Source organism: Cherax quadricarinatus, unplaced genomic scaffold, assembly GCF_038502225.1.
Source record: "Cherax quadricarinatus isolate ZL_2023a unplaced genomic scaffold, ASM3850222v1 Contig99, whole genome shotgun sequence".
NCBI classification, from domain to species: domain Eukaryota; kingdom Metazoa; phylum Arthropoda; class Malacostraca; order Decapoda; family Parastacidae; genus Cherax; species Cherax quadricarinatus.
In genome coordinates, this window is record NW_027195125.1 from 260,899 (window position 1) to 281,956 (window position 21,058).

General features: G+C 39.9%; 1 protein-coding gene across 3 annotated transcripts in view; it reads left to right on the forward strand.

Annotated features, from left to right (window-relative positions):
* The window catches only part of LOC128695585 (ribosome assembly protein METTL17, mitochondrial), a 66,293-nt gene that overhangs the window by 44,046 nt on the left and 1,189 nt on the right, over positions 1–21,058 (forward strand). For all 3 annotated transcript variants that reach the window (XM_053786289.2, XM_053786286.2, XM_053786290.2), the window contains 4 exons: positions 875–1,049; positions 4,671–4,802; positions 8,551–8,686; positions 9,262–9,402. In XM_053786289.2, the coding sequence (XP_053642264.2) occupies positions 875–1,049; positions 4,671–4,802; positions 8,551–8,686; positions 9,262–9,402 (584 nt within the window). The remainder of the gene's footprint in view (positions 1–874; positions 1,050–4,670; positions 4,803–8,550; positions 8,687–9,261; positions 9,403–21,058) is intronic.

The window sequence follows — 21,058 nt, forward strand, 5'->3', positions numbered from 1 at the left end:
GTTGCTTAAGGTTAAGTTTGTATCAAGTTGCTTAATGTTAAGTTTGTATCAAGTTGCTTAAAAGTAAGTTTGTGTCAAGTTGCTTAGCAGTGCATCGCTTAAGAAAAAAAAGTTTTTCTTTTTATACAGAAGGGGTTACTAGCATCTTGCTCCCGGCATGTTAGTCGCCTCTTACGACACACATGGCTTACGGAGGAAGAATTCTGTTCCACTTCCCCATTGAAAGCACTTTAAATATTTGTTATAATATTACATAAGAAAGAAGGAACACGGCAACAGACCTACTGACCTATGCGAGGCAGGTCCACTTCTCCCACCAGCTTAAGCCAGTGCCTTGACCTAGTGAGGTCAGACACATTACTTAGTAGCACAGGCTAGTCAGGTCCAACTCATACCCACCCACACCCACTCATGTATTTATTCAACCTATTTTTAAAACTACACAACGTCTTATTCTATGTTCATTTTACATTATTGATAGACATTAATGCTTACAAAGAAAATGTGTATAAAAAATGGAAAGTTTGATCACAGAATTAGGGAAAAAACACACAAGCAAAGGAAAAGATAGAACAGCAATAAGAAAGCAGTTTTCACTGAGAGATTACAAAAGATTTAGAAATTATATTATATAGCAAACATTTAGTTAATACTTTATTTGTGTCCAAAACTTTCTCTGTCTTAGATGGTTGGCTTATTATGGTAATTCTCTTAAGGAAGTGTCAAGTGAAGAATCTCTTCAAATACATGTCAACAACATTAAGTTCTAGTGTTTTTAAAGGAGCCTTGAAACCTTTCTTAAAAGTATCATATATACTAGCTTGATCATTGCGTGTGTTAATTTTTATAATGATATTTTTTAATTTTCTCCAAGGCATTTTCATCAGAAAATAAGGTGAAGACAAAGTTTGACTTCAAGCTTGCAGAAAACATTTCCGAAAATATAAACTCCGGCATGCTGAAGGCTCGTCATTTCCCAGGAGCTTTAGATGTTGGTTGTGTTACCTTGCCTGATGATCTCATGCAAGCTGCAACCATTGCCCTTGCAGGTATGTTATTGAGCTACTAATGTACAGTACAGTATGTGTTCTTTCATAAGTTTCCTCAAGGATGGTTTATTTTCCAAATAGTACAGTAAATAATTATAACAGTTATATACCAAAGAATGATGAAACAGTTAAAGTGTATTGTTTGGACAGTTGCAAAGATAATTTATGCAATATAAATGCTGTAAAGAGTTTTTATGAGGATAGTTAGGTTCAGGTTAGGGTGTGTAGGAGAGAGGGAGATTACTTTCCAGTAAAAGGTCTTAAACTGGGATGTGTAATGTCACCATGATAGTTTAACATATTTATAGATGGAGTTGTAAAACAAGTAAATGCTAAGGTGTTGGGGAGAGGGGTGAAATTAAATTACGGGGAATCAAATGCAAAATGGGAGTTGTCACAGTTACTTTTTGCTGATGATACTGTGCCTTGTTAGAATCTAAAGAGAAGTTGCAAAGGTTAGTGAATGAGTTTGGGAGGGTGTGTAAAGAAAGTTGAAAGTGAACATAGATAAAAAGTAAGGTGACGAGGGTATCAAACGAGTTAGGTAAAGAAAAATTGGATGTCACGTTGGAGTGAGGGAGTATGGAAGAAATGAATGTGTTCAGATGTCTGGGAGTAGATTTGTCAGTGGATGGATTTATGAAGGTCAAGGTTAACCATAGAAATGATGAAGGAAGAAAGGTGAGTGGTGCATTGAAGTGTCTGTGGAGACAAATAATATTATCCATGGAGACAAAGAAGGGAATGTATGAGAGTATAGTGGTACCAACACTATTATATGGGTGCGAAGCATGGGTTGTGAGTGCTGCAGCGAGGAGGAGGCTAGAGGCAGTGGAGATGTCATGTTTAAGGGCAATGTGTGGTTTAAGTATTATGCAGAGAATTTGTATTGTGCAAATTAGGACGAGGTGTGGAGTTACAAAAAGTATTATTCAGAGGGCTGAAGAGGGGTTATTGAGGGGGTTTGGTCATTTAGAGAGGATGGAGCAAAATAGAATGGCTTGGAGGGTGTATAAATCTGTAGTGGAGGGGAGGAGGGGGTAGGCATTGTCCTAGGAAAGGATGGAGGGAGGGGGGTGTAAAAGAGATTTTGTGTTCAAAGGGAATGGACATGCAGCAGGCATGTGTGACTGTGTTAGGAATAAATGGAGATGAATGGTTTTTGAGACCTGATGAGCTGTTGGAGTGTGAGCAGGGTAATATTTTGTGAGGGGATTCAGGGAAACCAGTTAGCCAAACTTGTGTCTTGGAGGTGGGAAGTACAATGCCTGCACTTTAAAGGAGGGGTTTGGGTCACCCTGCTTTGGTGAGAGACGGCTAACATATTACCTGGAGTTTACCTGGAGAGGGTTTCGGGGGTCGATGTCCCCACGGCCCGGTCTGAGACCAGGCGTCGTGGTGGATCAGGGTCTGATCAACCAGGCTGTTACTGCTGGCCATATGCATCACAGCCTGGTTGGTCAGGTACTGACTTTAGGTGCCTGTCCAGTGCCTTCTTGTAGACAGCCAGGAGTCTATTAGTAATCCCCCTTATGTATGCTGGGAGGCAATTGAACAGTCTTGGGCCCTGGACACTTATTGTGTTGTCTCTCAGTGTATCCGTGGTGCCCTGCTTTTCATCGGGGGAATGTTGCATCTCCTGCCGAGTCTTTTGCTTTCACAGGGAGTGATTTTCGTGTGCAGGTTTGGTACCAATCCCTCCAGGAAATGTGCTGTTTTAATATTTACCAAGAGATGACAGAAAACTTTAGTGTTCATAAGTATGTATTACAACTTCAGAAAAATGCTCATGCTTAAAATCCCTTTAGTAAAATATGATGCATAAGTTGAATTTATACTGTGTGCATGGGTGCATATGTGCATTCATGTGCATGTGTATGCATGTGCACTCACACATGCGAGTGTGTGTGTGTGCCTCCATGCATGTATGAGAGAGGAAAAGAGTATGTTCTCACCTATATGTAGTTGCAGGGATCGAGTCACAGGCCCCGCCTCTCAACTTGCCCCAGTCATATTCACTCTCTCCTAGCCTTGTGGGTCCTATCAGACCTACTCTTAAAACTATGCATGGATGTTATGTTATGTGGAGTCTGTCTCTGCTTCTTCGGCAAGATCATTCCACTTCCCAGTCACCCTGAGACTGAAGAAATAGTTTTTGATTTTTCTTTGTGACTCATCCATATATGTACCTACCTACATATTGTTGCAGGGTTGAAGTCAGTTCCTGGCCCCATGTGTGTGTGTACTTGCATATGCAGTTTTGTGCACATTTGTGCATATGCATGTATGCAAGTGTGTGTGTATGGGTGGGGGGGGGCATTTGTCAAATAGATACCTGGCCTGTTTTGCATGTGTATGCATGCATATCTGAGAAGTTTTTGTGTGCATGCACATTGGGCCCCCCATTGCTCTACAACTTGCCACTTGCCAGATACACTCCCTCCTAGCTTTATGGGCTCTATTGTATATATGTTCTTAAAGCTTTATATGGAGCCTGCTCTCACTTCTTCATTCCACTTCTGACTACTCTGAGACTGAAGAAATACTTCCTGACAGCCATGTAGCTAATCTGTGTCTCGAAGTATTTGAGAGACAAGAAACAGGTACTCAGGGACACAGGAGGGAACGAATCTGGCAAGTGCCAAGCACTAAGACTTGACTGCAATCTTAGGGTGGTCAGAAAGTGGAATGATCCTTATGAAAAAGTGGTGAAAGTGGAATGATCCTCATGAAAAAGTTGAGAGGTGGGGGCCAGGAGCTACATATAGGTGAGTACATATTTTCATACAGTGTAATTAGATTCTTTATTGATGATCTTTTGCCCATACGGTGGGCTTTATCAAGTTAGATTCACTTTGAGAGTGAGGGTGAGCTTATATACCTCGGAAACATAATGAAGAGAAAGCCAGGTTGAGTGTTGAAGCTTAACACCTTAGGTAGCTTTCAAAACAGGTTAGACAAACACCATACCTCATTGCACCCAACCTGACTTTTCACGTCACTATGATCCATAGATATATAAACTACTACTACTTACTACTACTTACTACTACTTACTACTACTTCCTCCTCCTCCTCCTCCTCCTCCCTCCTCCCTCCTCCCTCCTCCCTCCTCCCTCCTCCCTCCTCCTCCTCCTCCTCCCTCCTCCTCCTCCTCCCTCCTCCTCCCTCCTCCTCCCTCCTCCTCCTCCCTCCTCCTCCCTCCTCCTCCCTCCTCCTCCCTCCTCCTCCTCCTCCCTCCTCCTCCCTCCTCCTCCCTCCTCCTCCTCCTCCTCCTCCCTCCTCCTCCCTCCTCCTCCCTCCTCCTCCCTCCTCCTCCCTCCTCCTCCCTCCTCCTCCCTCCTCCTCCTCCTCCTCCTCCTCCTCCTCCTCCTCCTCCTCCTCCTCCTCCTCCTCCTCCTACTCCTCCTCCTCCTCCTCCTCCTCCTCCTCCTCCACCACCACCACCACCACGTTAATCTGTTTGTGATTCGATAAAACCCACTGTGCAGGTGAAATGTTAGCAATAAATGATGGTATCATACTGTACTGCAATTCTTTTTTCCATTGTGTTGGCATATTATACCATTTCCCTCAAGCATAATGCATGCAAGATATTTTATTCATCTTAAATTATTTCAGGTTTTCCTCAAAAAAATTTAGAACAGGATGCACAGAAGCTATCATCTTATATTAACTCGAGACATCCACCGATGGAGGAAAATGAGTACAAGGAAAAACTTGCTGAAGTTGTTGAAACAGTCAAACAAGAAGGTATGTAGTAGTTAAGTAAATCATATTTTAAGTTCTTGTTACAAAGGTTTAAAATGTCTTACATATTCTTCGATTAGGAGTGCTGCCAATTCAGTCTGTAGTGAAGATTAGCATTTAATTTGAAATCTTCTATACAGAACAATAATTAAACAATAGTTCAACCCCAGAATTTGCTAGCCTTAGGTTCCTGGAGGCCTCATGAATCTTGATATTGAAGGTGACAGGAAATTTCACGTCAGAATTATTGAAATTTTGGTTACCCAATTTTAAGTTTCTCATGTATAGTCCAGTAATGTGTTTCAGTATAATTCCATGGTAACTACAACTGTCTTGCAACATAAGAACATAAGAAATAAGGAACACTGCAGCAGGCCTAATGGCTGATGTGAGGCAGGTCCAAGTCACCTCCTGGCTTAAACCAGTGACCCACCTAGTCAGGTCAGGTCACATCCACTTAAGGAAAGAGCACGGCATAAGACCTTTTATCACAAGCTAATCAGGTTCAGCTCACATCCACCCACACCCACTCATGTATTTGTCTAGCCTATTTTTAAAACTACACAATGTCTTAGCTTCTATGACGGTACTCCGGAGTTCCATTCATCCACAACTCTGTTACCAAAATAGTGCTTTCCTATATCCTTCATGAATCTGATTTTTTGTTACTTAAAAACATTGCTGCGTGTCCTGTCTTATCTAGATCATTTTAGCACGCTATTTACATTCCCTTTGTTTGTTCCTGTTTTCCATTTATACACCTCAGTCACATCCCCCCTAATTCTACGCCTTTCTAGAGAGTGCAGATTCAGGGCCCTCAGTCTGTCATCATGGGGAAGATTTCTGATACGTGCGATCAACTTTGTCATTCTCCTTTGTACGTTTTCACGTGTACTTATATCCATTCTGTAATACAGCGACCAGAACTGTACGGCATAATCTAAATGAGGCCTAACCAAAGAAATATAGAGTTGAAGAACGGCCTGAGGACTCCTATTATTTATGCTCTCTGATATGAAGCCACGGATTCTGTTCGCTTTATTGTGCACACATATGCACTGTTGTCTTGGTTTTAGATTACTGCTAACCAGAACTCTTAAATCCTTTTTTGCATTCAGTAATATTAAGATCTACACTATTTAGTTTATATGTGGCATGGTTATTTTTTTGTCCAGTGTTTAGAACTTTGCATTTGTCTATATTAAACTGCATCTGCCACTTCTCTGACCACTGCATCAGTCTATTCAAATCTTGCTGGAGTGCTCTAATGTCCTCGTTAGAATGAATTAGGTGACCTACTTTGGTGTCATCAGCAAACTTGCTTATGTCGCTGTTTATTCCCTCATCAGTGTCGTTTATATAAATTGTGAACAACAAATGGCCTAACACTGACCCTTGTGGAACACCATTCTTGATGTGCCCCCCACTCTGATTTGTCCCCATTGATGCAAATTCTGCTGCCTATCTGTCAACCATGCCTCTACCCAGGAAAAAATTTCTCCTCCTATTCCGTGTGCCTTAATTTTCCTCGGTAGCCTCTGATGCGGAACATTGCATAGCTCCTGATGATGCACAAAAGTGGGAAAGATCTAGAGCTAAAGATTTCCATTCCCATATGGCTTGTTCTGCAATGTATACTGATGTACAGTACAACATCCACAGAAATGTCCTCTTTGTAAATATACATCATTCACAGTTAAAGGGTTAAAGAGACATGGTCAAAAATAAAATGAAAGAGCCAAACCTTCCATGGAATTATGCTGAAAAATATTATTGTACTGTATATGGGAAACTTAAAATACTGTACCCAAAATTTCAATAATTCTGACATGGGAAATTTCCTGTCATCTTCAATATCAAGATTCATGTGGCCTCCAGGAATTGACTGCTATCAGCATATTTAAGGAGCTATGTTTTAAACTTAAGTCTATGTAAGCAACATTGATATCTGTAACATAACTCTACATGAGTGACATTGGTGTCAGTAAGGTAAATCTGTGTTAGAAAGGATGAAAGAGTTAAAATCTTTTATTTAGTTTTTATTATGAACTTTTACAATTTTTTTATTTTATTCCCATTATCAACATCTCTGAATTTTGCTGATATTTCCACATGGTAAAGCATATTACACAAGAATTTATGCTTTGAGCCTGTACAGTGTACTGTACATCCTTCAGTATGTAACTTGTTAATTTTCTCAAGAACCCCAACTAAATTCCTTTAAGTTGAACAAGACTTCTAATAAGAGCCTGTGTTGCAACCATGTGATCACCAAGTTAAAGGACCACCAGTGTGTGACTGGTGACAATGTGTACATTGTTAAGCAATATTTTTTTTTTTTTTTTTTTCAACAAACCGGCCGTATCCCACCAAGGCAGGGTGGCCCAAAAAGAAAAACGAAAGTTTCTCTTTTTAAATTTAGTAATTTATACGGGAGAAGGGGTTACTAGCCCCTTGCTCCTGGCATTTTAGTCGCCTCTTACAACACGCATGGCTTACGGAGGAAGAATTCTGTTCCACTTCCCCATGTAGATAAGAGGAAATAAACAACAACAAGAACTAGAAAGAAAATAGAAGAAAACCCAGAGGGATGTGTATATATACATATATATGCTTGTACATGCATGTGTGACCTAAGTGTAAGTAGAAGTAGCAAGACGTACCTGAAATCTTGCATGTTTATGAGACAGAAAAAAAGGACACCAGCAATCCTACCATCATGTAAAACAATTACAGGCTTTCGTTTTACACTCACTTGGCAGGACGGTAGTACCTCCCTGGGCGGTTGCTGTCTACCAACCTACTACCTAGATTAAGCAATATTTATGCCAATAAAATGTTTAGCAGAGGCTGGCAGGCATCCTGCATAGCTTATTTGATTGTAGTTGCAGGTGGTGGGCCCTTACTTTAAAATAGTCCTTTCCTGTGAAGTTATACCTTCTGGATCTCTTGGATGTTCTCTTCACCTTTCCTTTGAGCACCTTTCCAATGACCAGGACATGACATACAAATAGTAGATACTCTACTCTTATTTTCATTGATGAAATTAGCAACAGTGTAACTATTTTTGTTCTGATATTGTCATACACAAAACTTTTGTCAGATCATTGCTCCTTTAGTATTGGAGAGTGAATTGAAAAATACATTGGTAGATAATGCTCTCAGAGGAATTAGATTAATCAGATGTCATCCTCCCAAAACTTTAATTATAATGATATGAATGTTATTCCTAGGTAGTAGGTTGGTAGACAGCAACCGCTCAGGGAGGTACTACCGTCCTGCCAAGTGAGTGTAAAATGAAAGCCTGTAATTGTTTTACATGATGGTAGGATTGCTGGTGTCCTTTTTTCTGTCTCATAAACATGCAAGATTTCAGGTATATCTTGCTACTTCTCCTTACACTTAGGTCACACTACACATACATGTACAAGCATATACATGTCCATACATATACAAGCATATACAAGTATATACACACCCCTCTGGGTTTTCTTCTATTTTCTTTCTAGTTCTTGTTTATTTCCTCTTATCTCCATGGGGAAGTGGAACAGAATTCTTCCTCCGTAAGCCATGCGTGTTGTAAGAGGCGACTGAAATGCCGGGAGCAAGGGGCTAGTAACCCCTTCTCCCCTATAAATTACTAAATTTAAAAAGAGAAACTTTCGTTTTTCTTTTTTGGGCCACCCTGCCTTGGTGGGATACGGCCGGTTTGTTGAAAAAAAAAAATGAATGTTATTGTCTTATTTTGCAGAGACTATTGACCCAATGTCTCCTGGACTGGTAGAGGAAGAAAGGAAACGGTTATTAGACTCGAGAAGATCTAAGGTGTATGAGAAAATGAAGAGAGAAACTTATAAGTGGAAAGCTATCGACTATAATGAGTACAAGTAAGGGTTATTATCATGTTTACTCCAAATATTTAAGGTCAGAGGCATATAAAATTATAAATAGGATATGTCCCATGTTCAGCAAGCAGTATCCAGCTGTGGTGTTGATTTTCAATTGCATCAAGCTGCTCTTAATAATCTTGCATAATGTACATTATAGTGAATTATGCAGTGTGGTACACATATTTTAATAACTTAAGTAATTGCATAGGGCATTATGCTCAAGTATTATTAGGAATGAACTATTCTGTGTTCTTATAGACTGTATAGTAATATACTGGTAAAAGGATGTTGTTAAAAAAATGCTTTATTTCTCTCTAGTGGAGTGAAAAATCCCTGGTGAGTGAAACATCTCCTTAATAAATATCCTAATACCACTTTATTGCCTTGCTCACATGTACTGTATTTGTAATTACTGTCTATTTATACATGCTCATTTACTTACTTATTTTAGTATTTAGAAGCTTAGTTTTAATTTGCAAAGGTAGAGCTTTATTATTTCTATGTACATTAAGTTCCCTCTCTGAAATCTTTCAAACTTTGTGCTTTCAAAACACCACCTTTGATTATTACAGGTCAGCTGCATATGTTGTTGCACGTTTAGCTCCAGACTTCGCTTCATTAACAAAACTACTGCGGGAGATTAAGAAACGGGATCCGGAGTTCTGTCCTGTCCACTTGCTGGATTTTGGGTCTGGGGTCGGCTCTAGCATGTGGTAAGTACACATCATGAGTTGAAATACTGGCAGGAAAGGGATATAAATATAGGGATTAAGAGAGATTAATCACACACCTAGGAAGAACAAAATCCTTTGAGAGAAACAAGGTTTCGGGAAGGAAAAGTTGAGTCTTTTAATCCTTATAGATAACAGTAGACACCCACCTTTTGCACCAGCTAGGTTCCAGAAAAACAGAGGTACGTGTGAAAAAACGTGATGGGTTTTGTGAATAACTTATTGGAAGAATTGAGTTATGTGCCATGACACCTTGAAAAAATGCCATACTAGTTTTTTAATTCTTAAATCATCAATACAGGAGGCCCTCCACATTCGCGATGGTTAGGGGATCAAGAACCTCATGAATCTTAAAAATTTGCGTATGTTTGGTGCGCAAATATGATGTAGGGAAATATAATAATACTGTACTGTAACGTTCGCGAATGCTTTGATGCGCAAATATATTGTAGGGAAATATAATAAAAGCATTTATTTAACCTAACAATACTGCTTCCTTAACCTGTTGAACCACGAACAATCATAAAACACATGAAAACACCATAAAATTTTGTACGTATATACATGTTATGGTTTAATAACAAATAATGCAGCTGAGCATTTGCGAATGTTCGAAGCTCTCAAAAGTGGAGGGCTAGCTGTATTATTAAAGTTTTTGATAATTTATATTGCAGATGTTGATTCTTGTTGATCAAGAAAAGTTTGGAGAGGGTTCATGTTTCTCTTCTAGGTCTAGTTGGATGTAGTGAACTTTAGACCCTTAAACATATGTACAGTGTTTGACTAAAATGGGTTATCCAAGGTTAAATTGATAAAATATACTTGTTATGCACACGTGTGCCATCAAGACCATTATAAAATAATTAAGATATTTACCCAAAATGGCCGACTTATTGAAAAAAGAAAGTAAGGCTCTTGAGAGAAGCATGTTTGACACGGTTACCATATATTCCTTCCATAGAAAATGGACATGCTCCTTCCAGAAACATTTGACATGGCTAATACAATGCCCGAGGCTATTTATCTTCACCACACAATTTTCCTGTTTTTATTTTAAAAATGCTCAGACTTTGACACTTATTCCTTTTTTAACACCTCCAGTATTACTAGTATTCCTTTTTTTTTAGCCATAGTTAATATCCAGAGACAAAGCAAGGTGATAAAAAAATAGTGACTATCAGAGTAGGTGGGTCAAGGGTGAGGGATGGTGGGTCTGAGCGAAGCAGCCACCCCACCACTGTCTCTCAAGACAGTGAGAATTCAACATCTTTTGGTTACTTGTGGTTTTCAACTATTAAATCTGTTGAAAGTTGAAAGTGAACATAGAGAAAAGTAAGGTGATGAGGGTATCAAATGATTTAGATAAAGAAAAATTGGATATCAAATTGGAGAGGAGGAGTATGGAAGAAGTGAATGTTTTCAGATATTTGGGAGTTGACGTGTCAGCGGATGGATTTATGAAGGATGAGGTTAATCATAGAATTGATGAAGGAAAAAAGGCGAGTGGTGCATTGAGGTATATGTGGAGACAAAAAACGTTATCTATATAGGCAAAGAAGGGAATGTATGAAAGTATAGTAGTACCAGCACTCTTATATGGGTGTGAAGCTTGGGTTGTAAATGCTGCAGCGAGGAGGCAGTGGAGATGTCCTGTCTAAGGGCAGTGTGTGGTGTGAATATTATGCAGAAAATTTGGAGTGTGGAGTTAATAAAAGTATTAGTCAGAAAGCTAAAGAGGGGTTGTTGAGGTGGTTTGGTCATTTAGAGAGAATGGATCAAAGTAGAATGACATGGAGAGCGTATAAATCTGTAGGGGAAGGAAGGTGGGGTAGGGGTCGTCCTCAAAAAGGTTGGAGGGAGGGGGTAAAGGAGGTTTTGTGGGCGAGGGGCTTGGACTTCCAGCAAGCCGGACTTGAGTCCTGGAAATGGGAAGTACGATGCCTGCACTCTAAAGGAGGGGTTTGAGATATTGGCAGTTTGGAGGGATATGTTGTGTATCTTTATATGTATATGCTTCTAAACTGTTGTATTCTGAGCACTTCTGTAAAAACAGTGATTATATGTGAGTGAGGTGAAAGTGTTGAATAATGATGAAAGCATTTTCATTTTGGGGATTTTTTCTTTCTTTTTTGGGTCACCCTGCCTCGGTGGGAGACGGCCGACTTGTTGAAAAAAAAAAAAAATCTTTCAAATAAATGTGAGCACTATACATATATAGAGAGCGGTTGTATACAAAATATGAATGCATTTGGTTTCAAACTAACAGGAAATAATGCTGTTAATAACTCAGCCTTAATAAAAACGTAAATATAAAATCTTTGGTTCTCGACGAATCTTAACCAAACAAATATGAGCTCTCAGTGCATGCATAAATGCAAAGTACGAATAATTCATATATCAAAACTAGACTGATAGAAATGAAAAAGGAAAAGATAGTGATTGCAATGGGTGGTTACCCTCTGGAACAAAAGATGGAAATAGATACAAAAAATGAATCCTAAACCGGCAGAAATGCAGTAATGAAGGTGTGAAAAGTAGTGGTCTACTGTTCATGAAAAACTAACAGAGATTAAATATGAAAGAACAAATTAACTGTTTATGCCAGTGCTGTGAAGAACACTGCTAAACAAGGTCTGCTTTATGAATGCTCATATAAATCACTTTATTGATATTTAATGAGAAATTGGTAAAAAAAAAAAAAAATCAAGTGGGTCTGTATTGGGTGATCACATATAAATGAAAAAGCACAGAGACAACCCACTCCAATCGCATAAGAGTGAATTTTTGCTGCATATAGCGAATTCCTGGTAGAAATAGGGTCTTGCACAGAAGTGAAATAACACAGAAATCTACATTAATGAGAGGGGAAACCTATATATATATATACAGTGGACCCTCAACCAGCGATATTAATCCGTTCCTGAGAGCTCATTGTTAGTCAAAATAATCGTTAGTCAAGTTAATTTTCCCCATAAGAAATAATGGAAATCAAATTAATCCGTGCAAGACACCCAAAAGTATTGAAAAAACAAAAATTTTACCACATGAAATATTAATTTTAATACACACAAACTGAAGATTACATGCACAGTTACATGACACTTACCTTTATTGAAGATCTGGTGATGATTGATGGGATGGGAGGAGGGGAGAGCGTTATCTTCTTACTGTTTAGAAGGGGAATCCCCTTCCATTAGCACTTGAGGCAGCAAGTCTTTTTCTGGGGTTACTTCCCTTGTTCTTTTAATGCCACTAGGACCAGCTTCAGAGTCACTGGACTTCTGTCGCACAACATATCTGTCCATAGAGGCCTGTACCTCTCGTTCCTTTATGACTTTCCTAAAGTGGTTCACAACATTGTCAGTGTACAGGTTGCCAACACGGCTTGCAGTAGCTGTGTCAGGGTGATTATCATCCATAAAGCTTTGCACTTTAAGCCACATTGCACAGATTTCCTTAATCTTAGAAGTAGGCAACTTCTTCAATTTCTCTCTCCCCTCCTCCGAAGCAGTTTCCTCAGGTCTGCCCTCTTGCTGTTCAAGATGATCTAGCAGCTCATCAGTGGTTAGTTCTTCACTGTCCTCCACCACCAACTCTTCCACATCCTCCCCACTAACCTCCAACCCAAAGGACTTCCCCAATGCCACAATGGATTTCTCAACTGGCATAGGATTCTCAGGGTTAGCCTCAAACCCTTCCAAATCCCTTTTGTCTACACATTCTGGCCACAGTTTTTTCCAAGCAGAGTTCAATGTCCTCTTAGTCACTTCCTCCCAAGCCTTACCTATAATGTTTACACAATTGAGGATGGTAAAATGATCTTTCCAAAACTCTCTTAGAGTCAGTTGAGTTTCTGAGGTCACTACAAAGCACCTTTCAAACATAGCTTTTGTGTACAGTTTCTTGAAGTTGGAAATAACCTGCTGGTCCATGGGCTGCAGGAGAGGAGTGGTATTAGGAGGCAAAAACTTCACCTTAATGAAGCTCATGTCCCTAGAAAGTCGCTCTGCCACATCTGTAGGATGACCAGGGGCATTGTCTAATACCAGGAGGCACTTAAGGTCTAATTTCTTTTCGATTAGGTAATTTTTCACATCGGGGGCAAATGCATGGTGTAACCAGTCATAGAAAAAGTCCCTAGTGACCCATGCCTTTCTGTTTGCCCTCCACAGCACACACAAATTAGCCTTGAGAACATTGTTTTTCCTGAATACTCTGGGGGTTTCAGAGTGATACACCAATAAAGGCTTCACTTTGCAATCACCACTAGCATTGGCACACATCAACAAAGTAAGCCTGTCTTTCATAGGCTTATGTCCTGGAAGTGCCTTTTCCTCCTGAGTAATGTATGTCCTGCTTGGCATTTTCTTCCAAAACAGGCCTGTTTCGTCACAATTAAACACTTGTTCAGGTTTCGGTCCTTCACTGTCTATGTACTCCTTGAAGTCCTGCACTTATTTTTCAGCCGCTTTGTGGTCCGAACTGGCAGCCTCACTATGCCTTATCACACTATGAATGCCACTACGCTTCTTAAATCTCTCAAACCAACCTTTGCTGGCCTTAAATTCACTCACATCACTAGTTGCTGGCATTTTTTTAATTAAATTGTCATGCAACTTCCTAGCCTTTTCACATATGATCGCTTGAGAGATGCTGTCTCCTGCTATCTGTTTCTCATTTATCCACACCAATAAAAGTCTCTCAACATCTTCTATCACTTGCGATCTCAGTTTCGAAAACATAGTTGCACCTTTGGCAAGAACAGCTTCCTTGATTGCCGTTTTCTTGCCCACAATAGTAGCGATGGTTGATTGGGGTTTATTATACAACCTGACCAGCTCAGAGATACGCACTCCACTTTCATATTTATCAATGATCTCTTTCTTCATCTCCATAGTTATTTTCACCCTTTTTGCTGTAGGGTTGGCACTAGAAGCTTTCTTGGGGCCCATGGTGACTTATTTTGCAGGTGCAATCACTAAAAAGGCTGTGATAATATGAAGTGTTCCAGTTGTATGTTTGGAAGCGACCGCGGTGGCTGGCTGGCTTGTAAACACTGGCACCAAAGGGACAAGTGAGGCGCGCTCGGGCCAAAGTGGATGCGTATGGTACGGAACGAAAAGCGCTGGTCGGATTTTTAAGCGCTAGTCGAGGCAAAATTTTTGCGTTTAAATGAATTGCTAGTCAGATTTATCGTTAATCGAAGCCATCGCTGGTTGAGGGTCCACTGTATATATATATATATATTTTTTTTTTTTTTTTTTCAACAAGTCGGCCGTCTCCCACCGAGGCAGGGTGACCCAAAAAAGAAAGAAAATCCCCAAAAAAGAAAATACTTTCATCATCATTCAACACTTTCACCACACTCACACATTATCACTGCTTTTGCAGAGGTGCTCAGAATACAACAGTTTAGAAGCATATACGTATAAAGATACACAACATATCCCTCCAAACTGCCAATATCCCAAACCCCTCCTTTAAAGTGCAGGCATTGTACTTCCCATTTCCAGTATCATGTGGGGTTCGAACACGTGGATTGGGTAAAGAATACTCACGTAGGCTGGAAGTACGTATATTGTAACTGAAAGTATGTGGAAGGCGCCACAGCCGAACCTGCCTCTCTCTGCCCCTTGGCTAGACCGACTGAGAGTGCCCATGGGCGAGGGGGCGCTTGAAATCCTGCTAGGTCAGCAACAATATGAATACAGCCAGTGATTCACGCAGAGACGGTTGGTAGTGAGTCATCTACTGGTACACTGGTTACTGGTAACTGGTTACTACTACTGAGAGCTCGGCGATCTTCACATCCATATAAGAGTGTTGGTACTACTATACTTACATACATTCCCTTCTTTGTCTCCATAGATAACGTTTTTTGACTCCACATATACCTCAACGCACCACTCACCTTTTTTCCCTCATCAATTCTATGATTAACCTCATCCTTCATAAATCCATCCGCCGACACGTCAACTCCCAAGTATCTGAAAACATTCACTTCTTCCATACTCCTCCTCCCCAATTTGATATCCAATTTTTCTTTATCTAAATCATTTGATACCCTCATCATCTTACTCTTTTCTATGTTCACTTTCAACTTTCTACCTTTACACACATTCTCAAACTCATCCACTAACCTTTGCAATTTTTCTTTAAAATCTCCCATAAGCACAGTATCATCAGCAAAAAATATATAAATATATATACAGTGGACCCCCGCATAACGATGGCATCACATAGCGATTTTTCCGCATACCGATTACTTTTATCGCAAAATTTTTGCCGCGCATACCGATTAAAAACCCGCTTACCGATTTTCGTCCGAGACGCGTCCAATGTGCCCTCAGCCAGCCTCACATGTGCCGGCCGTCCCATTGTTTACCAGCCAGCCTCCGCGGTAACATCCAAGCATACACTCGGAATATTTCGTATTATTACAGTGTTTTCGGTGCTGTTTCTGGAAAATAAGTGACCATGGGCCCCAAGAAAGCTTCTAGTGCCAACCCTGTGGTAAAAAGGGTGAGAATTAGTATGGAAATTAAGAAAGATTTTGAAGGGTTTGGGGCTAACCCTGAGAAGCCTATGCCAGTTGTGGAATCCATTGTGCCTACTTCAAAGATTAAGGAAATGTGTGCACAGTGGGTTGAACTGCAAACCTTTATAGATGAAAATCACCCTGACACAGCTGTTGCAAGCCGTGCTGGTGACTATTTCAATGACAATGTTGTGGCCCATTTTAGACAAATCGTAAAGGAACGGGAGGTACAGAGCTCTATGGACAGATTTGTTGTGCGACAGAGGTCCAGTGACTCTCAAGCTGGTCCTAGTGGCATTAAAAGAAGAAGGGAAGTAACCCCGGAAAAGGACTTGCTACCTCAAGTCGTAATGGAAGGGGATTCCCCTTCTAAACAGTAAGAAGATAATGCTCTCCCCTCCTCCCATCCCATCAATCATCACCAGATCTTCAATAAAAGTAAGTGTCATTTAATTGTGCATGCCTTTTTCAGTTTGTGTGTATTAAAATTAACATTTCATGTGGTAAAAAAAAATTTTTTTCATACTTTTGGGCGTCTTGCACGGATTAATTTGATTTCCATTATTTCTTATGGGGAAAATTCATTCGCATAACGATTATTTCGCATAACGATGAGCCCTCTTGCACGGATTAAAATCGTTAACCGGGGGTCCACTGTATATATATATACATATATATATATATATATATATATATATATATATATATATATATATATATATATATATATATATATATATACATATGCAAAACAACCACTCTGAAAGAATAAGAAATTCCAAGCGCTTTCGTGACTACTCACATTATCAAGGAACTATCATAGTTCTTTGATAATGTGAGTAGTCACGAAAGCGCTTGGAATTTCTTATTCTTTCAGAGTGGTTGTTTTGCATATTCTAAAATCACCTGTTTACTGTGATCTTATTGTGTGTGTGTGTGTGTGTGTGTGTGTGTGTGTGTGTGTGTGTGTGTGTGTGTGTGTGTGTGTGTGTGTGTGTGTGTGTGTGTGTGTGTGTGTGTATATATATATATATATATATATATATATATATATATATATATATTAATAATTAAACAATTTTGCTTTTGATATTGGGCCTAAACATGAGAGAATGCATCTATGTGATAAGTGTGCACTATATAAAACAAATCCTGCAGCAGGCAATGCTTGAGAAAAAAACAAAGTGCAACTGTGTTTTTGATTAAAACAGCAAATTTTTGGTGTATTTTCATATGTTTTTTATAGTAGCATTCACTGTTTCTTGGTCTCATTTGATAAAATAGAAGATGTATTACACAAATGACTTTGATGGATTTTAGTACAGAAAATAACTTGAAATTGAGTTCAGAGTTGTGGAAATGTTCTGTTTTTGCTGATATTAGAGGATAAACAATCACATCACGTGTCCAATACACGTCAGCTGGCGGGTTTAATGTGTGCTGCTGAATGCACTGATATTATTTATACAATTATTACAATATAGGTAGTAGGTTGGTAGACAGCAACCACCCAGGGAAGTACTACCGTCCTGCCAGATGACTGTGAAACAAAAACCTGTAACTGTTTTGCATGATGGTAGGATTGCTGGTTTCTTTTTCTGTCTCATAAACACGCTAAGATAACAGGGATATCTTGCTACTCCTACTTACACTTTGGTCACACTTCACAGACACGCACATGCATATATATATATACATACATCTAGGTTTTTCTCCTTTTTCTAAATAGCTCTTGTTCTTTTTTATTTCTTCTATTGTCCATGGGGAAGTGGAAAAGAATCTTTCCTCCGTAAGCCATGCGTGTCGTATGAGGCGACTAAAATGCCGGGAGCAATGGGCTAGTAACCCCTTCTCCTGTATACAATTACTAAAAAAGAGAAGAAGAAAAACTTTATAAAACTGGGTTGCTTAAATGTGCGTGGATGTAGTGCGGATGACAAGAAACAGATGATTGCTGATGTTATGAATGAAAAGAAGTTGGATGTCCTGGCCCTAAGCGAAACAAAGCTGAAGGGGGTAGGAGAGTTTCAGTGGGGGGAAATAAATGGGATTAAATCTGGAGTATCTGAGAGAGTTAGAGCAAAGGAAGGGGTAGCAGTAATGTTAAATGATCAGTTATGGAAGGAGAAAAGAGAATATGAATGTGTAAATTCAAGAATTATGTGGATTAAAGTAAAGGTTGGATGCGAGAAGTGGGTCATAATAAGCGTGTATGCACCTGGAGAAGAGAGGAATGCAGAGGAGAGAGAGAGATTTTGGGAGATGTTAAGTGAATGTATAGGAGCCTTTGAACCAAGTGAGAGAGTAATTGTGGTAGGGGACTTGAATGCTAAAGTAGGAGAAACTTTTAGAGAGGGTGTGGTAGGTAAGTTTGGGGTGCCAGGTGTAAATGATAATGGGAGCCCTTTGATTGAACTTTGTATAGAAAGGGGTTTAGTTATAGGTAATACATATTTTAAGAAAAAGAGGATAAATAAGTATACACGATATGATGTAGGGAGAAATGACAGTAGTTTGTTGGATTATGTATTGGTAGATAAAAGACTGTTGAGTAGACTTCAGGATGTACATGTTTATAGAGGGGCCACAGATATATCAGATCACTTTCTAGTTGTAGCTACACTGAGAGTAAAAGGTAGATGGGATACAAGGAGAATAGAAGCATCAGGGAAGAGAGAGGTGAAGGTTTATAAACTAAAAGAGGAGGCAGTTAGGGTAAGATATAAACAGCTATTGGAGGATAGATGGGCTAATGAGAGCATAGGCAATGGGGTCGAAGAGGTATGGGGTAGGTTTAAAAATGTAGTGTTAGAGTGTTCAGCAGAAGTTTGTGGTTACAGGAAAGTGGGTGCAGGAGGGAAGAGGAGCGATTGGTGGAATGATGATGTAAAGAGAGTAGTAAGGGAGAAAAAGTTAGCATATGAGAAGTTTTTACAAAGTAGAAGTGATGCAAGGAGGGAAGAGTATATGGAGAAAAAGAGAGAAGTTAAGAGAGTGGTGAAGCAATGTAAAAAGAGAGCAAATGAGAGAGTGGGTGAGATGTTATCAACAAATTTTGTTGAAAATAAGAAAAAGTTTTGGAGTGAGATTAACAAGTTAAGAAAGCCTAGAGAACAAATGGATTTGTCAGTTAAAAATAGGAGAGGAGCGTTATTAAATGGAGAGTTAGAGGTATTGGGAAGATGGAAGGAATATTTTGAGGAATTGTTAAATGTTGATGAAGATAGGGAAGCTGTGATTTCGTGTATAGGGCAAGGAGGAATAACATCTTGTAGGAGTGAGGAAGAGCCAGTTGTGAGTGTGGGGGAAGTTCGTGAGGCAGTAGGTAAAATGAAAGGGGGTAAGGCAGCCGGGATTGATGGGATAAAGATAGAAATGTTAAAAGCAGGTGGGGATATAGTTTTGGAGTGGTTGGTGCAATTATTTAATAAATGTATGGAAGAGGGTAAGGTACCTAGGGATTGGCAGAGAGCATGCATAGTTCCTTTGTATAAAGGCAAAGGGGATAAAAGAGAGTGCAAAAATTATAGGGGGATAAGTCTGTTGAGTGTACCTGGTAAAGTGTATGGTAGAGTTATAATTGAAAGAATTAAGAGTAAGACGGAGAATAGGATAGCAGATGAACAAGGAGGCTTTAGGAAAGGTAGGGGGTGTGTGGACCAGGTGTTTACAGTGAAACATATAAGTGAACAGTATTTAGATAAGGCTAAAGAGGTCTTTGTGGCATTTATGGATTTGGAAAAGGCGTATGACAGGGTGGATAGGGGGGCAATGTGGCAGATGTTGCAAGTGTATGGTGTAGGAGGTAGGTTACTGAAAGCAGTGAAGAGTTTTTACGAGGATAGTGAGGCTCAAGTTAGAGTATGTAGGAAAGAGGGAAATTTTTTCCCAGTAAAAGTAGGCCTTAGACAAGGATGTGTGATGTCACCGTGGTTGTTTAATATATTTATAGATGGGGTTGTAAGAGAAGTAAATGCGAGGGTCTTGGCAAGAGGCGTGGAGTTAAAAGATAAAGAATCACACACAAAGTGGGAGTTGTCACAGCTGCTCTTTGCTGATGACACTGTGCTCTTGGGAGATTCTGAAGAGAAGTTGCAGAGATTGGTGGATGAATTTGGTAGGGTGTGCAAAAGAAGAAAATTAAAGGTGAATACAGGAAAGAGTAAGGTTATGAGGATAACAAAAAGATTAGGTGATGAAAGATTGAATATCAGATTGGAGGGAGAGAGTATGGAGGAGGTGAACGTATTCAGATATTTGGGAGTGGACGTGTCAGCGGATGGGTCTATGAAAGATGAGGTGAATCATAGAATTGATGAGGGAAAAAGAGTGAGTGGTGCACTTAGGAGTCTGTGGAGACAAAGAACTTTGTCCTTGGAGGCAAAGAGGGGAATGTATGAGAGTATAGTTTTACCAACGCTCTTATATGGGTGTGAAGCGTGGGTGATGAATGTTGCAGCGAGGAGAAGGCTGGAGGCAGTGGAGATGTCATGTCTGAGGGCAATGTGTGGTGTGAATATAATGCAGAGAATTCGTAGTTTGGAAGTTAGGAGGAGGTGCGGGATTACCAAAACTGTTGTCCAGAGGGCTGAGGAAGGGTTGTTGAGGTGGTTCGGACATGTAGAGAGAATGGAGCGAAACAGAATGACTTCAAGAGTGTATCAGTCTGTAGTGGAAGGAAGGCGGGGTAGGGGTCGGCCTAGGAAGGGTTGGAGGGAGGGGGTAAAGGAGGTTTTGTGTGCGAGGGGCTTGGACTTCCAGCAGGCATGCGTGAGCGTGTTTGATAGGAGTGAATGGAGACAAATGGTTTTTAATACTTGACGTGCTGTTGGAGTGTGAGCAAAGTAACATTTATGAAGGGATTCAGGGAAACCGGCAGGCCGGACTTGAGTCCTGGAGATGGGAAGTACAGTGCCTGCACTCTGAAGGAGGGGTGTTAATGTTGCAGTTTAAAAACTGTAGTGTAAAGCACCCTTCTGGCAAGACAGTGATGGAGTGAATGATGGTGAAAGTTTTTCTTTTTCGGGCCACCCTGCCTTGGTGGGAATCGGCCGGTGTGATAATAAATAAAAATAAATATATATATATATATATATATAT